General features: G+C 65.5%; 1 protein-coding gene across 7 annotated transcripts in view; it reads left to right on the forward strand.

Moving 5' to 3' along the window:
• The window catches only part of PLEC (plectin), a 48,794-nt gene that overhangs the window by 18,823 nt on the left and 8,660 nt on the right, over positions 1-21,311 (forward strand). For 4 of the 7 annotated variants that reach the window (XM_082286313.1, XM_082286315.1, XM_082286311.1 and 1 more), the window contains exons 3-33: positions 482-496; positions 905-994; positions 1,293-1,328; positions 2,499-2,576; positions 2,668-2,760; positions 2,967-3,133; positions 3,825-3,940; positions 4,032-4,138; positions 4,220-4,339; positions 4,874-4,969; positions 5,339-5,466; positions 6,015-6,108; positions 6,199-6,353; positions 6,812-7,124; positions 7,642-7,719; positions 8,168-8,329; positions 10,403-10,507; positions 10,934-11,029; positions 11,108-11,233; positions 11,820-11,972; positions 12,350-12,504; positions 12,578-12,704; positions 12,788-12,971; positions 13,339-13,496; positions 13,910-14,088; positions 14,373-14,511; positions 14,599-14,955; positions 15,464-15,547; positions 15,688-15,792; positions 15,978-16,076; positions 17,700-21,080. In XM_082286313.1, the coding sequence (XP_082142439.1) occupies positions 482-496; positions 905-994; positions 1,293-1,328; positions 2,499-2,576; positions 2,668-2,760; positions 2,967-3,133; positions 3,825-3,940; positions 4,032-4,138; positions 4,220-4,339; positions 4,874-4,969; positions 5,339-5,466; positions 6,015-6,108; positions 6,199-6,353; positions 6,812-7,124; positions 7,642-7,719; positions 8,168-8,329; positions 10,403-10,507; positions 10,934-11,029; positions 11,108-11,233; positions 11,820-11,972; positions 12,350-12,504; positions 12,578-12,704; positions 12,788-12,971; positions 13,339-13,496; positions 13,910-14,088; positions 14,373-14,511; positions 14,599-14,955; positions 15,464-15,547; positions 15,688-15,792; positions 15,978-16,076; positions 17,700-21,080 (7,296 nt within the window). The remainder of the gene's footprint in view (positions 1-481; positions 497-904; positions 995-1,292; positions 1,329-2,498; positions 2,577-2,667; positions 2,761-2,966; positions 3,134-3,824; positions 3,941-4,031; positions 4,139-4,219; positions 4,340-4,873; positions 4,970-5,338; positions 5,467-6,014; positions 6,109-6,198; positions 6,354-6,811; positions 7,125-7,641; positions 7,720-8,167; positions 8,330-10,402; positions 10,508-10,933; positions 11,030-11,107; positions 11,234-11,819; positions 11,973-12,349; positions 12,505-12,577; positions 12,705-12,787; positions 12,972-13,338; positions 13,497-13,909; positions 14,089-14,372; positions 14,512-14,598; positions 14,956-15,463; positions 15,548-15,687; positions 15,793-15,977; positions 16,077-17,699; positions 21,081-21,311) is intronic. The other 3 variants (XM_082286316.1, XM_082286314.1, XM_082286317.1) reach the window with 2 other exon arrangements.

Raw genomic sequence — 21,311 nt, forward strand, 5'->3', positions numbered from 1 at the left:
CCCCAGGCCCTGAAGCACCCCCAGCCACAGCCCCGTGTGCTGGTGTGGCCGAGGATGTGGCAGCGGAGGGTCCCTGGTGCCAGTGCCGGTGCTCTTGTGCCTCACCTGTGGCTGAGGCCTCTCAGCTGCTTCCATGGAGGGGTCTGCCCTTGCAGGCAGGATCTGCCCTCCTGCTGCCCTCCCATGTATGCCAGGAGGGAATGGTGCCCTTGGCACGTGGGGATGTGTCCTGTGCTTTGATGCCCTCAGTGCTGTCCCACTCCTGCCAGTGCCTATTCCCTGCCAACGTGCTGGGCCCATGGCCACAGGCAGAGCCCCACCTTGGCACCTGGCACACACTGGGACATGCCCCAGCCCCTGGGCCAATGTGTCTCCACATGTCCCTGACCCTGCAGTGCCATCGTGGTGCCACCACGCTCTGCCCATCCTGGGTCCCCTCTCTGCTCTCTCCTAACTGCTCTCTTCTCTCTGCCCTGCGCAGCACTGGCGAGCAGAGGTAGGTCCTTCCTCTCTCTCTCTCTCTGTCCCACCGCGCTCTTCCTCTTTGCACACCCTCCTTTCCCCACGCTGGGAATGGACCCCTGGGGCTGCCGCTGTGGTAGGCAGTGGGTCTGACCCCTTGATGGTGGGCGGTGGGTCCAACCCAGCATGGTGGGCAGTGGGTCTCTGTGCATGCCAGAGTGATGCCAGAGTGATGCTGGAGTGATGCTGGATCCATCCTGGCACGGGGGGAGCTGCTGTGTGTGTTTGGGCGGGACATGGCACTGGGGACAACAGCTGCACTTGGGGCTGTGTGTGAGCACCCGCTGTGCTGGGGGGTCACCGGGCGCCCACCCCGGTGTTGGCTGGCAGGGGTGGGGGATGCTCAGCTGCCCCCAGCCCCCTGAAACCGCTGTCCCCACAGGCGCAGCGCCATGTCAACGACCTGTACGAGGACCTGCGGGATGGGCACAACCTCATCTCGCTGCTGGAGGTGCTGTCGGGTGACACACTGGTAGGTGTCGCGCTGTCCTGCCCTGCGCTGTTCCCCACTCCCCGCCACGTGCCGGTGCCCCTCTGCCGGCCGTCCTCGTCCTCACCCTCGCTGCCTGCCTCTGTTCCCTCTCTTCCCGCTTGGCCGTCGGTCTGTCCCAGCGAGCCCAGAGTGCCCGCGCCCCACACCCCCGCCTCTAACCTCTCTTTGCTTTGGTGCCCTCTCTGCTTCCTGGCGCCGGCCCCCGGCCCACCGCCGCCTTTGCCTCCTCCTTCTCCTTCCTCTCTCTGCTCCTCTCCGCTCGGCTCGGCCGGGGCAGCCCCGGGAGCGCGACGTCCTCCGGACCTTGCGGTTGGTGAGTGGTTCTGCCGTCAGCTCTTGGCATGGCCCCGCATGGCAACCACCGGCACGGAGCAGCGCCGAGCATGTCCCAGGACTGTCTGCATGCCATGTGCCCTGTGCCGTGTGCCATGCCTGTCCCAGTGGTCCAGCCATGTGCCATGCCTGTCCCAGTGCCATCCTGGTGCTCTGGCTGCATGCTGTGCCTGTCCTGGTGCCCCCCAAGCCGAGTGCTGTGGGGGTGGGTTTCCCTGGGCCAGAACTCGGTGGCAGCAGCAAGAGAGAAGTCGTCTTCCACAAACAGCATCGCTGGGAGCAGTCCCACCATGCTGGGTGTTGTCAGGCTGGAGCTGGACTGTGGCTCCTGGCACCACAGCAGGACGTGCTGCAGGCTCTGTGGAGTGGCTGGCCACCGTGGCCACCAGCTGCATAGGTCTCATGCTAGGGCTGGCCGTGGCCCTGAGCGGCTGCAGGTCCATGTTGGCCCCCTTCTGTGGGATGGGGTGACCCTGGTCTGTTGCTGAGTGGCACGAGGGGGTTCATGGAGTCCCCAGCTCTCCCAGCAGCCAAAGCTGGACTTAGCTGGTGAAACGTCGGCATTGTCATGGGGCAAGAACGTGTGGGGGGGTCTGTCTGGGACAGGACCCAGGGGATCCCAGCTGGAACCCACAAGTTTGGGGGGCGCTCACCCAGCTTGGCAGTTCCTGGTCCTGCTGAGGGGACACTGGAGCGTGCCGGGGAGCTGCATGGGGAGGGACCACGGTGGCCAGACATGCAGCACTGCCAGGACCGGGGTGCACTGGCACTGAGCCAGCACCAGTCCTGCCCGGGCAGTGGCTGCTATGCCCACACGTCGGGCACTCGGCTCCCCTCGGGATGGCTGTGACGGTCCCGGTGCTGCCGGGTGCGGCGTGGGAACAGCCTGTGCCGGCGGGTTCACGGGGGGGCATGGGGAGCGTCCCCACCCCTGCAGGGGCAAAGTGCGAGGGCGGGTGCCATCGGCATGCGCGGCGCTGGGAGGGGCCGGATAGTGCCGGGCGTGGCGGGGGGGGCCGGGTGGCAGGACGGTGTCGTGGCATCTCGGTGGGGCCATGGCCGTGGGGGGGGGGGCCGGGGCTGTGGCGGCAGGACACGTCAGGGCTGCTGTGTCCAGTGTGGCTGCACTCACTGCCCTCCTCTCCCGCAGCCCCGGGAGAAAGGCCGGATGCGCTTCCACAAGCTGCAGAATGTCCAGATTGCCCTGAACTACCTGAAGCATCGGCAGGTGAGAATGGGGTGGGACCCCTGGGATGCCCGTAACCCCGGGGCCGTGCCGCCCTGCCCTGTCCCTGAGCCGCGCGTGTCCTGTGCTGCAGGTGAAGCTGGTGAACATCCGGAACGATGACATCGCCGATGGCAACCCCAAGCTCACACTGGGGCTCATCTGGACCATCATCCTCCACTTCCAGGTGAGCCTGGCGGGACGGGGATGGGGACAGTGGTACTGAGGGGCCAGGATTCCGTGGTGCTGGGGGCCTCCCCGGGCTGGTTTCATCCCCAGTGGGGCAGGAGCGGTGTCACTGGCAGCTGCCATGTAGCGAGTGTCACTGTGCCCGTGCCGGTGCCTGTGCTGGTGCCTGTGCCGGTTTCTGGAGTAACAGCTGTGTCCTGGCAGATCTCAGACATCCAGGTGACGGGGCAGTCAGAGGACATGACAGCCAAGGAGAAGCTGCTGCTGTGGTCACAGCGGATGGTGGAGGATTACCAGGGCCTCCGCTGTGACAACTTCACCACCAGCTGGCGGGACGGGCGCCTCTTCAATGCCATCATCCACCGGCACAGGTGGGTGCCTCGGTGTTGCCGTGTGGTCCATGGGCAGGCGTGTGCTCGCGGGGTGCCCATGCCGATCTCGCTCGGGGCGATGCGAGTGCGTGCTCCTGACGAGTCCTGGCCCATCGGCCTGTGCCGGCAGTGCCGTGCCCACCGCGGCGTGCCGGGGCGCTGGCAGGCAGGTCCCCGCGGGTCCTGCTGGGACTGCTGCATGCCTTTGGGGAGAGCAAATATGTGCAGGCCTGTGCCAGATGGGGGGAGTCACCTACGCTGTGCCGTGTCACGGCTGTGCCGTGCTCTGCACCAGGTCACTGCCATGCTGAGCTTGTTCCCACCATGGGGCCCCAAAGGGGGCCAAGCTGTCAGCCCCGCAGGGGATTGGGGTGTCAGCCCCATGGGGGCCTGGAGCGCCAGCCCTGTGCAGGGTTGGGGTGCCCAATTCGCAGGATATGGGGGCTCTGACTGTGTCAGGGTTCCCACTGGGGACTGAGGGTATCCCCACTTCCTCGTGTCCCTGTGCTGCCTGTGGGGGTCTCCCCTGCCACTGGTGCCCCTGGTGTGGGGGTGTGGGGTCTGGGGTGGCCGGGCAGGAGTACAGGCAGAGGAGGCAGCCCTGGTGGCCCCAGGAAGGGGGGGACCTGCCCTCCTCGGGGTTTTGGGGTCCCCACAGCCCCACTGATCCCCGCTTATCCCCCACCCACAGGCCAATGCTGATCGACATGAGCCGGGTGTACCGCCAGAGCAACCTGGAGAACCTGGACCAGGCCTTCACCGTGGCCGAGCGGGATCTAGGGGTGACACGGCTGCTGGACCCCGAAGGTGCGGGCCGGGGTGAACTGGGATGTCCCTCTAGGGAGCCCCATCCCTCCCCACCACGGAGTCCCCCTCCTGACCCCCTCCCTCCCTACAGACGTGGATGTGGCACAGCCAGACGAGAAGTCCATCATCACCTACGTGTCCTCGCTGTACGATGCCATGCCGCGCGTGCCCGAGGTGCAGGATGGTGTCAAGGCCAACGTGAGTTGGGGTGCTGGGGGTCACCGCTGCTGCTGCCCCCCACAGTGTCACTCCCTGCCCCACACGTGTCCCCCTCCCCAGGAGCTGCAGCTGCGCTGGCAGGAGTACTATGAGGTGGTGACGGGACTGCTGCAGTGGAGCCGGCAGCACTCAGCACTCTTCGAGGAGCGTCGCCTCCCTGCCAGCTACGAGGAGATTGAGGTGAGGCCAGCAGCACAGGCACGGGGGTGAGGACAGGAACAGTGCTGCTGGCCTGGCATGGGCATGGGGATGGACACAGAGGAAGGGACATGGACGGTGCTGCCACAGGGATGACCGACCCCAGGAGCCACTGATGGCTGGGGCAGCACGTGGCAGAGTCCTAGCTGGCCAGTGGCCCCACCGTGGGTGGCTCATGTCCAGTGTGGCAGCATATAGCCAGCTGTGCCATGCCGTGGGTCACCGTGGGACCTGGGTGCGGCGGTGGCACTGAGCCCTCACCGGTGCCACTCCGGGGGTCTGCAGGATTTGGGGACTCAGAGCAGTGACAGAGCCGGGTGCCCCATGAGGGGGGGCCTCCTCTGACTCACCCTCCCTGGCTCTGCCGTGAGTCACTGCTGGCAAAGCCCTGCACGGCCACTTCCTTCCCGCCGGCTCTGCACACACGGAAAATTGGGGGGGGAGGGAGGGCGGATGCTTGGGGAGGGGGCAGCAGCGGCTGGGGGTCCCCGCTCAGCTGCCCCCCACCCCCGGCAGATCCTCTGGCGCCAGTTCCTCAAGTTCAAGGAGACGGAGCTGCCGGCTCGGGAGGCTGACAAGAACCGCTCCAAAGCCATCTTCCAGGCTCTGGAGGTACCAGCCAAGGGCTGGGGAGGGGCTTGGAGGTGTGGTCCTGAGGGGGGGCGAGGGTCCTGGTGAGGGTGTTTGGGACCCCAAGGGGTGGGGAGCCTGCGGGGGAGACCCTGGGGTGGAGATCCTGGGGGTCTGGGGTCCTGAGTAGCCAGGGATCTTGAGAAGCTGGGGAGGGGTCCCAAGGGGATGATAGCCCTGCGGGGCTGGGGGCCTCGGGGGGTGTGGGGTGGATGATGGTCCTGGGGGCTGTGGGTCCCAGGGTGTCAGGGGTCTTGTGGGGTGGGTCCCAAGGGGATGAAGGGTGCCGGGGGTCCCGCGGCAGACCCCGGCCCGCCCCTTCGGGCAGTGTGTGACAATTGGGGTGTGCAGGGCGCGGTGCAGTCGGGACAGCTGAAGGTGCCCCCCGGGTACCACCCCCTGGACGTGGAGAAGGAGTGGGGGCGGCTGCACGTTGCTGTGCTGGAGCGGGAGAAGCTGCTGCGGGCAGAGTTCGAGAGGCGAGTGGGGGGGCCGGGGGGGCGGGCAGGGCCGCGCTGGCATCCACACCCCCCTCCCGCTGCCAAACCGCGGGGCTGGGCCGGGGTGGGGTGTCCCGGCCCCCCCGAGGGGGAACCACAGGGCTGTGAGTCACCGCTCCGGCTGGGAAGCCTCGGCGGCCGCCGGCCTCGAGAGCGGCACGGCACGGCACGGCACGGAGAGGGATGGGGGCAGGATCGGGGACAGGGGGGGTGGGGGTGGGATGGGATGGTGGGATGGGGATTTGGATGGAGGTGGGGGGATGGGGAATGGGATGAGGGGCGGGATGGGGATTGAAATGGGATGGGATGTGGGGGATTGGGATTGAGACTGGAAGTGGGATGGGGGCAGGATGGGAATGGGGATGGGGAAAGCAAGATGGGGATTGGGAGCGGGATGAGGAGCAGGACAGGGAACAGGATGCAGCACGGGACAGGACCCATGCTGAGCATGGCCAGGACAGCTGCCCCCTGGGCAGGACCCCATCAGTGCTGACCATGTCCCTCTGTGTCCCTCCGTGTCCCCGCAGGCTGGAGCGGCTGCAGCGCGTGGTCACCAAGCTGCAGATGGAGTCAGGGCTCTGTGAGGAGCAGCTGAACCAGGCAGATGCTCTGCTGCAGGCGGTGAGTGCCGGTGGCACTGCGGCAGGGGGCCTGGTGGGACCAGTGCTGGCCACGCTGCTGGCCATGGCCTTATTGTCCCTGCCCCCGCAGGACGTGCGGCTGCTGGCGGCTGGGAAGGCACCACAGAAGGCGGCAGAGGTGGAGCGGGACCTGGACAAGGCGGATGCCATGATCCGGCTGCTCTTCAATGATGTCCAGAGCCTCAAGGATGGGCGGCATCCCCAGGGCGAGCAGATGTACCGCCGGTACGGGTGCTGTGGGGGTCCCCACGGCTTGTCCCGTGGCCCTGTGCTTCCAGAGACCTCCATGTCCCCCTTGTCCTTCCTGCCCCCCAAAGCCCTTCATGTCCCGTGTCCTCCATGCTGCCCATGCACCCCACGTCTCCCATGCTCCCTGCACCCTGGCCACCCCTATGTCCCCTGTGCCCCCCAAAGCCCTGCAAAACCTCCTGTGACCCCCATGCCCTGCATGTCCCTCATGTCCCCTCAAAGCCCCCCATCCTCTCTGTGGCCCTTGCACCCCCAAAAGCCCCCTGTGACCCCTGTACACCCCAAATCTTCTCATGCCCCCAAAGCCTCCCATGTCCCCGAACTCCCCATGTTCGCTGTACTCCCTTGCAACACCTGTACACCCCAAAGCTCCTCATGACCCCGAAGTCCCCCATGCTCCCTGTGCCCCCTACTGACATTTCCCCCCCCCGCAGCGTGTACCGCCTCCACGAGCGCCTGGTGTCCATCCGCACTGAGTACAACCTGCGGCTCAAGTCGGGGGCGCCGGCGACAGCGGTGACGGCCGTATCCGTGGCATCAGGGCAGCGGCGGCCAGAGCCGGACGAGGCTCCGCTGCGGTACCTGCAGGAGCTGCTGGCCTGGGTGGAGGAGAACCAGCGGCGTGTGGCCACAGCCGAGTGGGGTGCGGACCTGCCCACCGTGGAGACCCACCTGGGCGCCCACCGCGGGCTGCACTGTGCCATCGAGGAGTTCCGTGCCAAGGTGGAGCGGGCACGGGCTGATGAGGTGAGACCCCTGGGTGCTGGGGATCCCCAGGTTCTGGGGGTCCTCTGGGGTTGTTCCCACTCTGTTTCCAGGGGTCCCCCGGTTCTGTCCCCTCCCCTGCTCCTGAGCATTTCCTGTAGGGCTGCCTTCACTCTGTGCCTCAGGGTCCCCGAAGCACCATGGCCACCCCTCTTTCTGCTACTGGGAGTCCCCGAGGCCCCCCAGAACTCACCCACCTCTGCTCCTGGGGGTCTTTGAGGTGCCAGGGCTTTGCACAGGCTGGTGGTGGGGGGGGGGGGTTGGGGACAGCAGCCCATCCTGACCCCCACAGCCCTCTGCCCCCAGCCCCCCAGGTCTCGGGGTGCCCTCACCGTGCCATGAGGGCATCCCCCGCAGCCCCTGCACTGCTGGTGTGGCCTCTCCACTGCCTTCCCCATGTGAGTCCCCGCTGTCACTCCTCCTCTTGCGGGGTGCAGGGGGGCAGCTGGGGTGCTGCTGTTTCGGGGGAGTCCTGGGACTGATGGTGTGTCTCATCCAGACCCAGCTGTCCCCTGGCCCGCGCGGCGCGTACCGGGAGTGCCTGGGCAAGCTGGAGCTGCAGTACGCCAAGCTGCTGGTGAGGGCTGGAGGGGTGGGGGGCAGACGTGGGGGGACCTGCTGGGGACATGTGGCTTGGGAGGTCATGGGGGGTAGACATGAGGGGACCTGCTGGGGAGGGGATGTGTGACATGAGGGGGCCCTCCTGGTGGGGTGTGAGATGGGAGGGACCTGGCGGGGGTGTGTGACGCGTGAGAGAGACCTGCTGAAAGAGGGTGTGACAGGAGGGGGGGACAGTGGTGGTGTGGTGGGGTCATGCCGGGGATGAGTGTGTGAGGGCTTTTGGGAGGAGGATGGGGGAGATGTGTGGGAAGGAGGATGCAGGACATGGGGGGGAAGTGGGGAGGAGGATGAGGGAGGACAGAGGGTGGGGGGGGGCAGCCCTGTGGGGAGGAGCGTGTGGGGTGTGGCCGTGCAGGGCAAGGACGCAGCTGCAAACCACCCCCCCCCCCCCCGTGCCTCCCCAGAACTCCTCCAAGTCGCGGCTGCGGCACCTGGAGAGTCTCCATGGCTTCGTCAGTGCTGCCACCAAAGAGCTGCTGTGGCTGAGCGAGCGTGAGGAGGAGGAGGTGGCCTTTGACTGGAGCCACAACAACCCCGCCATGGCTGCCAAGAAGGAGAGTTACTCGGTATGGGCACGGCGGGTGATGCATGGGCACGGACACGGGGATGGGCGTAGACATGACATGGGCACTGTGATGGGCATGGACACGGACATGGGCATGGGGATGGACATGGACGCAGGGATGGGTGTGGACACGGACAAAGATGGGCATGGCCATGACATGGACATGCATGTGGGCAGACACACATGGAGGACACCTGCTGCACGTGGGGACACGTCCACGGACACGCACACGTGTGCCATCCTCGCGCAGACACGCACACGTGTGCCATCCCTGCACAGACACGCACACGTGTGCCATCCCCACACACGGACACGCACACGTGTGCCATCCCTGCACAGACACGCACACGTGTGCCATCCCCACACACGCACATGCACACGTGTGCCATCCCCACACACGGACACGCACACGTGTGCCATCCCTGCACAGACACGCACACATGTGCCATCCCCACACACGGACATGCACACGTGTGCCATCCCCACACACAGACACGCACACATGTGCCATCCCCACACACGGACACGCACACGTGTGCCATCCCCACACACAGACACGCACACGTGTGCCATCCCTGCACAGACACGCACACGTGTGCCATCCCCACACACGGACACGCACACGTGTGCCATCCCCACACACGGACATGCACACGTGTGCCATCCCCACACACAGACACGCACACGTGTGCCATCCCCACACACAGACACGCACACGTGTGCCATCCCCACACACGGACACGCACACGTGTGCCATCCCCACACACAGACACGCACACGTGTGCCATCCCCGCGCAGACACGCACACGTGTGCCATCCCTGCACAGACACGCACACGTGTGCCATCCCCACACACAGACACGCACACGTGTGCCATCCCTGCACAGACACGCACATGTGTGCCATCCCCACACACGGACACGCACACGTGTGCCATCCCCACACACGGACATGCACACGTGTGCCATCCCCACACACAGACACGCACACGTGTGCCATCCCCACACACGGACGTGCACACGTGTGCCATCCCCACACACGGACACGCACACGTGTGCCATCCCTGCACAGACACGCACACGTGTGCCATCCCCACACACGCACATGCACACGGCTGTGCCATGGTCCCCTCCCTGCTATGTGGCACTGAGCCCCCGTGTCCCCCTAACACCCAGAACCCCCAGAACCCTTCTGAGCACGCCCAGGGCCCCCCTGGCACACACAGCCCCAGCTGTGCACATGCACACAGAGTTGTGCACATGTGTGCCCAACTGTGCTGACATGTGCACACACACACACACACACGTGTGCCCAGCTGTGCTGATGTGCACACACACACACACACACACACGTGTGCCCAGCTGTGCTGATGTGCACACACACACACGTGTGCCCAGTTGTGCTGACGTGTGCACACACACACACACACACACACGTGTGCCCAGCTGTGCTGACATGCGCACACACACACACGTGTGCCCAGCTGTGCTGTGTGCACACACACACACACACACACGTGTGCCCAGCTGTGCTGATGTGCACACACACACACACACACGTGTGCCCAGCTGTGCTGACATGCGCACACACACACACACACGTGTGCCCAGCTGTGCTGATGTGCACATGCGCGCACACACACACACACGTGCCTAGCTGTGCTGACATGTGCACACACACACACACACACACACACACGTGTGCCCAGCTGTGCTGACATGCGCGCACACACACACACACGTGCCCAGCTGTGCTGACATGTGCGCGCACACACACACACACGTGTGCCCAGCTGTGCTGTGTGCACACACACACACACACGTGTGCCCAGCTGTGCTGTGCGCACACACACACACACACACGTGTGCCCAGCTGTGCTGACGTGTGCACACACACACACACACGTGCCCAGCTGTGCTGACATGTGCGCACACACACACACACACACACGTGCCCAGCTGTGCTGACGTGTGCGCACACACACACACACACACGTGTGTGTGTGTGAGCCCTGACCTTCCCCCTGCCCCCCGCCCGGCCCTGCACACGTGTGTGAGCCCTGACCCCGCCCCAGGCGCTGATGCGGGAGCTGGAGCTGCGGGAGCGGCGGATCCAGGAGCTGCGGAGCTCGGGGGAGCGGCTGCTGCGTGAGGAGCACCCCGGCGCGCAGACACTGGAGGTGGAGGACACGGGGGGAGAGTGGGGGGTGGCATGGGGGGGCTTTGGGGGAGCGGCTGTTCTGTGAGGAGCAACCCGGGGCACAAACGGTGGAGGTGGGTGTGGGGCTGGGGGGCTGCAGGGACTGGGGGATCTGGGAGGGTGCGAGGAATCTGAAGGGGGCCTGGGGGTCTCAGTGACCTTGGGGGACCTGAAGGGGCTGGGAGAATCTGAGGGACACTTTGGGGCCCTGGTGGGTTGGGGAAGGGGGTTCAGGAGGGTCTGGGCGCTGGGGGTCAGCTGTGTGGGGTGCAGTGAGTGCTGGGGGTCACTGGTGTGGCTGCCTCTACCAGCGCGAGTGCAGGTCAGGTGAGGGTGCAGGTGGTGGCCCCTGTAGCGGTGCCGGTGCCCTCGGTGCCAGCCCCGGTGTCCCCCCTGTTCCCCCCAGGCATTCCTGGCAGCGCTGCAGACCCAGTGGAGCTGGATGCTCCAGCTCTGCTGCTGCATCGAGACGCACCTGAAGGAGAACACCAACTACTTCCAGGTATGGGGGGTGCCAGGGAGGGGCTGGGGGCGGGAGGGAGGGAGGGTGTGACCCCAGTGCTGACCCCTGGGCCCCCAGTTCTTCACCGAGGTGCGGGAGGCCGAGGAGCTGCTGCGAAAGACGGAGGAGTCGATGCGGCGCAAGTTCAGCTGCGACCGCGGCACCACGGCCACACGCCTTGAGGACCTGCTGCAGGACCTTGCGGTGAGGGCACCCTCGAGACCCCCAGGAAGAGCCCCCCAGGCCGCGGGGGGACCCCCATAGTGACCCCCAGACACCGGGGGGGTTCTCCCCAGTGTGACCCTCCCAAGATGCCTGGAGTGACCCTGCTGCACGACCTTGAAGTGAGGGCGAATGGGACCCCAGGGGGACCACCCAAGTGGACCCCCCCAAGATCCTCTGGGTGACACTTCCAGGGTGGGCCTAGCCCCATGGCAACCCCTGAGGTGACACCCCCCTGCAGCCCCCAGGATGACCCCCAAAATGAGAGTCCCATAACAACCCCCGAGGTGTCCAGCTGCAGAGTGCTGGGGTGCCACCCCCACTGCAGCCCCTGAGATGACCCAAACACATCCATTGCTGCAACAGACCAGGGTGCCCCCCTGCCTCGTATTCTTGACCACTCCTAAACTCCTGGGATCCCCCCAAAATCCCAAGAGCTCCCAAAACCTTTGGGACCTCCTGATATTTCTGAGCTCTCTCAAAAAACTGGTGTCTCCCTAAAATTCTGATTCCCCTCAACACCATGGGACACCCCAAATCCTGAGGTGCCCCAAACCTGCCCCCACAGGAGCAGAAGGAGCAGCTGGCAGAGTTGGGGGTGCAGCTTGGGGGTCTCTCCCGCCGCGCCAGGACCATCGTGCAGCTGAAGCCACGCAGCCCCTCGACACCCCTGCAGGGCCGCCCCCCCATCCAGGCCGTCTGCGACTACAAGCAAATGGAGGTGTGGGGGGATGTGAGGGTTGGATTAGCGTTGGTTCCCCTGGGGACGGCATAGGGGGATGTGGGGCAATGTGGGGAGACATGGTGGATCCAGCACCCCGGTCTGGTGCTGCCCCAGCCCCACAGGGCGACACAGGAGGGGACCCCCTTCTGGTCTGACACCACCCCAGGGGACATGGGGAGACATGGGAGACCCCCCACCCTTCTCTCATGCTGCTCCGGCCCCATGAGGGGACGCAAGGGGGGACACAAGTGCCCCCCCACCCAGTCTGAGACCACACCAGCCCCAGAGGGGAATATGGGGGGACACTGGGGAATATGGGAGAGGAACAGGAGGACACAGGGGCCCCTGCCCCACCCTGATCCCCTGCCCCGCAGGTGACGGTGCACAAGAACGACACCTGTGCCCTGGTGAGCCACGCGCAGCCGCAGCAATGGCGGGTGCTGAGCGCCAGCGGCAGTGAGGCCGTCGTCCCCTCGGTCTGCTTCCTCCTGCCGCCCCCCAACAAGGAGGCTCTGGACGCGGTGCACAGGTGTGGACGGTGACCCTGCACCCCCCCCCCCCGGCCTCCCCTGTGTTCCCCCTCTGACTCCACATCCCCGCAGGCTCGAGACCACGCACCAGCAGCTGCTGGGGCTGTGGCAGCAGCTGCACCAGGACCTGCGCAGCCTCCGTGCCTGGCAGTACCTGACCCGGGACATCCAGCAGATTCAGTCCTGGACGCACATCACGGTGAGTTCCCCGGGGGTCCCAGGGTGGCATAGGGGTCACAGGGGTCCCAACAGGGGCTGACATGGCCATGCCCCCCCCCCCAGTTCCGCACGCTGCCGGCCGAGGAGGTGCGTCAGGTCCTGCGCAGCCTGGAGAGCCACTACCAGGAGTTCCTGCGGGACAGCCAGGACGCCCAGAGCTTCCAGCCTGACGACCGGCTGCAGGTGGAGCGCGACTACAACGCCTGCACTCACAAATACGAGCTGCTGCTGCGTAGCCAGGAGAAAGGTGGGTGTCCCCTCTCTGCCTTCTCTGAAAGGTGGGTGTCACCAGGGTTTCCCCAGGTGCTGAGCATCCTCAGTTCCCTGTGGTGTCCCTGGGGTATCTCCATGGTGCTGAGCTGTCCCCTCTTCTCACCTTGGCTCCCCAGGGTGTCCCCAGGGTTCTGAGCCATCCCTGCATCCCTTGCTCCCTGCCATGGGTCCCCTTGTTGTCCCCACAGTTTCCAAGGGTGTTGAGCCATCCCTGTGTCCCCTCTCCCTGCTGTGGGTCCCCAGGATGTCCCCAGGGTGCTGAGCCATCCTGGTGTCACTGTGGGTCCCCGTGGTGTCCCCATGGTGTCTCAGGGCACTGAGCCACCCCCCTGTCCCTGCAGGAGAGCAGGACGAGTCTCTTTGCAAGAGCTACATCTCTCAGCTGAAGGACATCCGGCTGCAGCTGGAGAGCTGCGAGAGCCGCACCGTGCACCGCCTGCGCCTGCCCCTCGAGGCCGACCCCCTGCGGGAGTGTGCCCAGCGCCAGGCCGAGCAGCAGGTGTGTGACACGCGTGTGACACGTGTGGTGTGCACAGATGGGGACTTCAGTGCCAGGATGGGCTTGGGGGAACGGTTTGGGTTGGAAAAGCTTTCAGAGCCCACTCAGTCCCCCAGCACTGCCAAGGCCACCCCTGACCGTGTCCCCAGGTGCCACATCCACGTGGCTGTTAAATCTCCCCAGGGATGGCACTCCACCCCTGCCCTGGGCAGGTGCACCAGGGCTGGACAGCCCTTTCCAGGAGGAGTTTTCCCAATATCCCTCCTAACCCTCCCCTGTCCACCTACCCTGACAGGCTGCAGACCCTTCCCCTGCTCCACTCCTCCTTGGGTCCAAGGGGGTGGGGCAAGCATTCAGTCGGGGGTTGGCCCTGACCTGCAGCTGGCAAGGATTGAGGGACTCCTTCCCTGCAGCAAACCCACCTGGAACTGGAGGGCATCCAGAAGAACCTGGCCAAGGTCAGCGAGAAGACGGAGCAGGTGCTGGCACAGCCAGAGCAGGCGGGCTCAGCCCCTGTGCTGCACTCCGAGCTGGAGGTCACCCTGCGGAAGATGGAGCAGGTGTACAGCCTCTCCAGCATCTACCTGGAGAAGTGAGTGAGCCCTGGCACCGACACTGTGCAGCTCCTCGGCCCCCGGGCTGGGAACAGGCCTGGGCAGCTGGGAGGCCACGGGGAGTCTGGGGAGAGCCAGAGTGCCTTTCCCTTTCTTTTCCTTCCCTCTTCCCTTCTTCCTTTTTTTTTTCTTTTTCCCTTTTCCTTCCCTCCTGGCTCTGTGGTGCCGCTCTGGCTGAGCTGTCCCACTCCCATCCTGATCCCGGCTAATCCATCCTCCCATCCCACTCCTGCTCCCGGCTGATTCTGTCCCTCTGCCGCAGGCTGAAGACCATCGGGCTGGTGATCCGGAGCACGCAGGGGGCTGAGGAGCTGCTCCGCAAGTACGAGGAGCAGCTGAAGGACGTGCAGGCAGTGCCGGCTGACCTGGCTGAGCTGGAGGCCAGCAAGGCCGAGCTGAAGGTACCAGGGGCTCTGGGGGTCCCAAGGGGAGTCAGGGGGTGGCTGGGGACACCGTGTCCGGCCCTGACCACTGCCTATCTGCCGCAGCGGCTGCGGGCACAGGCCGAGGGGCACCAGCCCTTCTTCAGCACACTGGAGACTGACCTGGGCAAGGCCAAGGACGTCAACGAGCGGATGGTCCGCGGCCACAGCGAGCGGGACGTGGACCTGGAGCGGTACCGGGAGCGGGTGCAGCAGCTGCTGGAGCGCTGGCAGGCAGTGCTGGGCCAGGCTGACCTGCGCCAGCGCGAGCTGGACCAGCTGGGCCGCCAGCTGCGCTACTACCGGCAGAGCTGCGACGCGCTGCGCCAGTGGATCCGCGATGCCCGGCAGCGCCAGGAGGCCATCCAGGCCGTGCCCATCACCGACAGCCAGACCGTGCGCGAGCAGCTGCTGCAGGAGAAGGTAGTGCTGGCTGTGGGGCAAGGGGTGCTCCCGGCCATCCCCAGCAGGGTGAGGGGTGTGCCTGGCCATCCCCAATGGGGCAAGGGGTGCTCCTGGGCGTTCCCCAGCAGGACAAGGGGTGCTCTCAGCTATCCCTGGCTGTGGCAGGGTAAGGGATTCACCTGGCCATCCCCAGCAGAGTGCAGGCTGCCCCTGCCCATCTCTGTCTGAGGCAGAGTGAGGGGAGTGCCCAGTCGTCTCCAGTCATGGCAGGTTGAGTGTTGCTCTGGGGTGGCTGCAGCAGGATGGGGGACCATCCCTGGCCATGGCACGTGGTGGGTGCTCTCAGCCATCCCCAGTGGGATGGGGGGTGTTCCTGACCATTTTTGGCTGCAGCAGGGTGAGGGGTGCTCCCAGCCATTCCCAGCCATGGCAGGGCAAGTGGTGCTCTTGGCCATCCCTGGCCATGGTGGGGTGTGCTCTTGGGTGGCTGTGGGGTGCCTGGGCTCACCCCCACGTGTCTCCCCAGAAACTGCTGGAGGAATGTGAGCAGCACAAGGAGAAGGTGGAGGAGTGCCAGCGCTATGCCAAGCAGTACATCGACGCCATCAAGGTGTGCCCAATGTCTGGGGGGCCGGGGCTGGTGGGGTGCTGGGGAGGCAGCACTATGTCCTGCAGAGGGGTGGGGTCACAGAGCCGTGGCCAGGGAGCTTGCTGGGCATAGCAGAGCTTTGATCACTCTCTCCTCATCAGGACTATGAGCTGCAGCTGGTGAGCTTCAAGGCACAGGTGGAGCCGATGGCATCACCGGCCAAGAAGCCAAAAGTGCAGTCGGCATCTGACAGCATCATCCAGGAGGTGAGGGGCAGGTCACTGCCACTGGCCTGGGATGTCCCACAGCTCTTGGGGCATGGCTGCTCACTGGAGGGGTGGACTTGGGGGTGTGGCGTGCGGTCTTGCCTCCATGCAGCCCCATCTTTGCTGGGGTACTGGTGGGCTGGGGGTACGCTCCCCTCTCTCCTGCTGACCCACTGTCTCTGCAGTACGTGGACCTGCGGACACAGTTCAGCGAGCTGACCACGCTCACCACCCAGTACATCAAGTTCATCACTGAGACACTGCGGCGGCTGGAGGAGGAGGAGGTAGGGAGTGGTGCAGGGCAGCATGGCCGGCTGTACAACCAAAAGGAACACGGTTCACGGGCTCTCCAGCCCCATCACTAACGCCAGCCCATGGCCACGACTCCAGCCCCATCACTAACGGCAGCCCACGGCCATGACTCTGGCCCCACCATTAATGCCAGCCCACGGCCGTAACTCTGGCCCCATCACTAACACTGGCCCCTGGCTGTGGCTCTGGCCCAAGCCCCATCACTAACGGTGGCCCCTGGCTGTGGCTCTGGCCCAAGCCCCATCACTAACGGTGGCCCCTGGCTGTGGCTCTGGCCCAAGCCCCATCACTAACGGTGGCCCCTGGCTGTGGCTTCGGCCCAAGCTCCATCACTAACGGTGGCCCCTGGCTGTGGCTCCAGCCCCATTACTAACATGGGCCCATGGCTGTGGCTCCAGACCCATCACTAATATTGGCCCACAGCCATGACTCCGGCCCTATCACTAATACTGGCCCACGGCCTCTAGCTCCTGCTCTCTGCTGGGCTCCTGGGAGCAAGGCTGCTGGCTCTGGGTACAGTGGGTCTCTGAGCCAAGCTGGCTCTGGGCACCGGGGTCTCTGGTGTGACTGGTGGTAGGAGGCACTTCCCAGATACACGTAGTGCAGTCAGGACCTGCCTGCGCATGCTGCTGTGCTGGGCGCTGGCCCGCGGGGTCTGGCGTGGGGTAACCTCTCTAACTCTTGGTTTCTGCCCTTGGAGCTGCTTTGCCAGTGCTTTTTCTTGGGGAATATTTGTGTTGGTGGGGATCAAATGGAGGGTAAAAATCCAGGATGACTCTGGCAGCCATGCACCAGGTACTCACTCTGCGCATGCCTTCTCCCCACGGCACCCTCCGCCTCCCCCACGGCTCACCCTCTCCTCCTCGCCCTCCTCTACCTCTGTGCTGCTCCGGGATCAGGGGTCCAGTGCGGGGTCTGGCTCCCCTGCATGCGCTGCCTGTGCCCGGGCCCTGCAGAGCGTGCGGCTGCCTTGCTCACAGTGCATGTGGTGCACGCGCTGCGGCACGGCCCCGAGCCAGGCGCCAGCCGTGTCGGCCCTTTGGCAAACCCTGCTCCCAGTTGCCTGGAGAGGGCTGGGAGGGGTTTGAACCAGCTGAACTGCTCTCTCCTGTTGAGGCTTTCCCGGCAGGGAAGGCTCTGCTGGCACCGACCTCACACCGCTCCCCTCTGTTCTGCTCCTGGTGCTCCGGCCATCTCTCTCCTTTCCCCACGGCAGGGGCTGTCTGTGCCAGCCCCCTCACAGGGGGAGCCATGGTGATGGTGTGCACGCTGCTCGCATCGTCTTCATCGCTTGGGCTCCGCTCGCTCTCTGTCCCTTCTCTCTGGAACGTGGCTTCCTGCGCTGCTGTCTGGCTCCTGTTGCCTGTCTGCCTGTGCTATCGTGTGTCCCCTGTCCTGCCATATATCTTCTGGAAGCTGGTGTCACCGGCTCGTGCGGTGGCCCAGGGGCCGAAGCCATTCCACGCGCATCTGCCACCCCTCCGCTGTCTCGGCAGTGTGTGGCTGGGCCAGCATCGATTCCACGGCTCGATCGCATCCCTTGTGATTTGTCTCTCTCTCCCCTCTCTGTCCCCTGCACCCTCTTTCCCCTCCAGAAAGCCGCCGAGAAGCTGAAGGAGGAGGAGAGGAAGCGGCTGGCGGAGGTGGAGGCGCAGCTGGAGAAGCAGCGGCAGCTGGCCGAGGCCCACGCCAAAGCCAAGGCACAGGCAGAGGCGGAGGCACGGGAGCTGCAGCTCCGCATGCAGGAGGAGGTCACCCGGCGGGAGGTGGTGGCCGTGGATGCCGAGCAGCAGAAGCAGAACATCCAGCAGGAGCTGATGCAGCTGCGGCAGAACTCAGACCACCAGATCAAGTCCAAGGAGAAGCTGATCGAGGAGGCTGAATACAACCGCAAGAAAGTGGAGGAGGAGATCCGCCTCATCCGCCTCCAGCTGGAGAGCACCGAGAAGCAGCGGGAGGGTGCAGAGACGGAGCTGCAGGAGCTGCGGGCACGTGCCGAAGAGGCTGAGCGGCAGAAGCGCCAGGCACAGGAGGAGGCCGAGCGCCTGCGCCGGCAGGTGAAGGAGGAGAGCCAGAAGAAGCGGGAGGCGGAGGAGGAGCTGAAGCGCAAGGTGCAGGCTGAGCGCGAAGCGGCACGGGAGAAGCAGAAGGCACTGGTGGACCTGGAGCAGCTGCGGCTTCAGGCGGAGGAGGCTGAGCGACGCATGCGGCAGGCAGAGGCTGAGAAGGAGAGGCAGATCCAAGTGGCCCAGGAGGTGGCCCAGCGCAGTGCCGAGGCTGAGCTGCAGAGCAAGAGGCTCTCTTTCGCCGAGAAGACGGCGCAGCTGGAGCTGTCACTGCAGCAGGAGCATGATGTGGTGGCCCAACTGCAGGAGGAGGCTGAGCGGCTGAAGAAGCAGCAGCTGGAGGCTGAGCGCTCGCGGGAGGAGGCTGAGAAGGAGCTGGAGCACTGGCGGCAGAAGGCCAACGAGGCGCTGCGCCTGCGGTTGCAGGCCGAAGAGGTGGCCCACAAGAAGTCGCTGGCGCAGGAGGAGGCTGAGAAGCAGAAAGAGGATGCAGAGCGCGAGGCCCGCAAGCGCGCCAAGGCAGAGGAGGCAGCCCTGCGGCAGAAGGAGCTGGCGGAGGAAGAGCTGGAAAAGCAGCGGGAGCTGGCAGAGGGCACAGCCCAGCAGAAGCTGGCGGCGGAGCACGAGCTGATCCGGCTGAAGGCAGAGATGGAGAATGGAGAGCAGCAGCGCCTGCTCCTGGAGGAAGAGCTCTCGCGGTTGAAAGGGGAGGTAAATGAGGCCATCCAGAGGAGGAAAGAGCTGGAGGAGGAGCTGGCCAAGCTGCGGGCAGAGATGGAGGTCTTGCTGGAGAGCAAGGCCAAGACAGAGGAGGAGTCACGCTCCAGCAGCGAGAAGTCCAAGCAGCGGCTGGAGGCAGAGGCCAACAAGCTGCGGGAGCTGGCTGAGGAGGCCGCTCGCCTGCGCGCCCTCTCTGAGGAGGCCAAGCGGCAGCGGCAGCTGGCAGAGGACGAGGCCGGCCGGCAACGGGCCGAGGCTGAGCGCATCCTGAAGGAGAAGCTGGCGGCCATCAACGAGGCCTCACGGCTGAAGGCAGAGGCAGAGATCGCGCTGAAGGAGAAGGAGGCAGAGAACGAGCGGCTGCGGCGGCTGGCGGAGGACGAGGCCTACCAGCGCAAGCTGCTGGAGGAGCAGGCGGCCCAGCACAAACAGGACATCGAGGAGAAGATTGCGCTGCTGAAGCGCTCCTCAGAGAGCGAGCTGGAGCGGCAGAAGGGGCTTGTGGAGGATACACTGCGGCAGCGGCGACAGGTGGAGGAGGAGATCCGTGCCCTCAAGGCCAGCTTCGAGAGGGCCTCGGCTGGCAAGAGCGAGCTGGAGCGGGAGCTGAACCGCATCCGTGGGGAGGCAGAGGAGGTGCAGCGCAGCCGGGAGCAGGCGGAGCAGGAGGCTGAGCGGCAGCGGGCGCTGGCGCTGGAGGAGGAGGGCCGGCGGCGCGAGGCTGAAGAAAAGGTGCAGGCCATCCTGGCAGCCGAGGAGGAAGCTGGGTGGCAGCGGCGGCTGGCCCTGGAGGAGGTGGAGCGGCTGCGGGCCATGGTGGAGGAGGCGCGACGGCAGAAGGAGCTGGCGGAGAAGGAGTCAGAGAGGCAGATCCAGCTGGCACGGGAGGCAGCACAGAAGCGGATCGCAGCGGAGGAGAAGGCACACCTGGCTGCCGTGCAGCAGAAGGAGCAGGAGCTGCTACAGACGCGCCAGCAGGAGCAGAGCCTCCTGGACCGGCTGCGCGAGGAGGCCGAGCGGGCCCGGCGGGCGGCTGAGGAGGCCGAGTTTGCCCGTAGCAAGGCCGAGCAGGATGCCAGCTTGTCTCGGCAGCGCGTGGAGGAGGCTGAGCGGCTGAAGCAGCGGGCAGAGGAGGAGGCGCAGGCCAAGGCACAGGCACAGGCCGACGCAGAGAAGCTGCGGAAGGAGGCCGAGCTGGAGGCGGCAAAACGGGCACAGGCAGAGCAGGCAGCCCTGCGGCAGAAGCAGCTGGCCGACGCTGAGATGGAGAAGCACAAGAAGTTTGCTGAGCAGACACTGCGGCAGAAGGCGCAGGTGGAGCAGGAGCTGACCAAGGTGAAGTTGCAGCTGGATGAGACAGACCACCAGAAGGGCATCCTGGATGAAGAGCTGCAGCGGCTGAAGGAGGAGGTGACAGACGCCGTCCGGCAGAAGGCCCAGGTGGAGGAGGAGCTCTTCAAGGTCCGGGTGCAGATGGAGGAGCTGGCCAAGCTGAAGAGCCGCATTGAGGAGGAGAACAAGGCACTGATCCTCAAGGACAAGGACAACACGCAGAAGTTCCTGGCGGAGGAGGCAGAGAAGATGAAGCAGGTGGCAGAGGAGGTGGCCCGGCTGAGTGTGGAGGCGCAGGAGGCCGCCCGCATGCGGCAGCTGGCTGAGGACGACCTGGCGCAGCAGCGGGCGCTGGCAGAGAAGATGCTGAAGGAGAAGATGCAGGCGGTGCAGGAGGCCACGCGGCTGCGGGCTGAGGCTGAGGTCCTGCAGAAGCAGAAAGATCTGGCGCAGGAACACGCCAAGAAGCTGCAGGAGGACAAGGAACAGATGCAGCAGCGCCTGGCTGAGGAGACCGAGGGCTTCCAGAAGACGCTGGAGGCCGAGCGCCGGCGGCAGCTGGACATCACGGCTGAGGCTGAGCGCCTCAAGCTGCAAGTGGCGGAGATGAGCATGGCCCAGGCCAAGGCTGAGGAGGAAGCCAAGCGGTTCAAGAAGCAGGCGGAGGAGATCAGTGAGAGGCTGCACGAGACTGAGCTGGCCACACAGGAGAAGATGACGATGGTGCACACCCTGGAGATCCAGCGGCACCAGAGCGATGAGGATGCGGAAAAGCTGCGTAAGGCCATCGCTGACCTGGAGAAGGAGAAGGAGAAGCTAAAGCAGGAGGCGGCGCTGCTGCAGCAGAAGGCAGAGGAGGTACTGGGCTGCGGGTCCCCCTTAGTGGTGGTGGTACACAGGGAGGCCGTCCCTCTCCCCAGCCAGCCCACACCATCTCTGGCCAGGTCCCCAAGGACCATCACTGGGGATGGTGGGGCAGGACCCCCCGTGCAGGTCAGGGGAGTGCATAGAGCTAGGGGCAGTGAAGCAAACCCCTCAGGCAGCGTCGGAGCAGGACCCCAAACCCCTGGAGCCGTGGAGGGGGGGATC

This window comes from Coloeus monedula, assembly GCF_965178545.1.
Source record: "Coloeus monedula genome assembly, chromosome: 1".
NCBI lineage: Eukaryota > Metazoa > Chordata > Aves > Passeriformes > Corvidae > Coloeus > Coloeus monedula.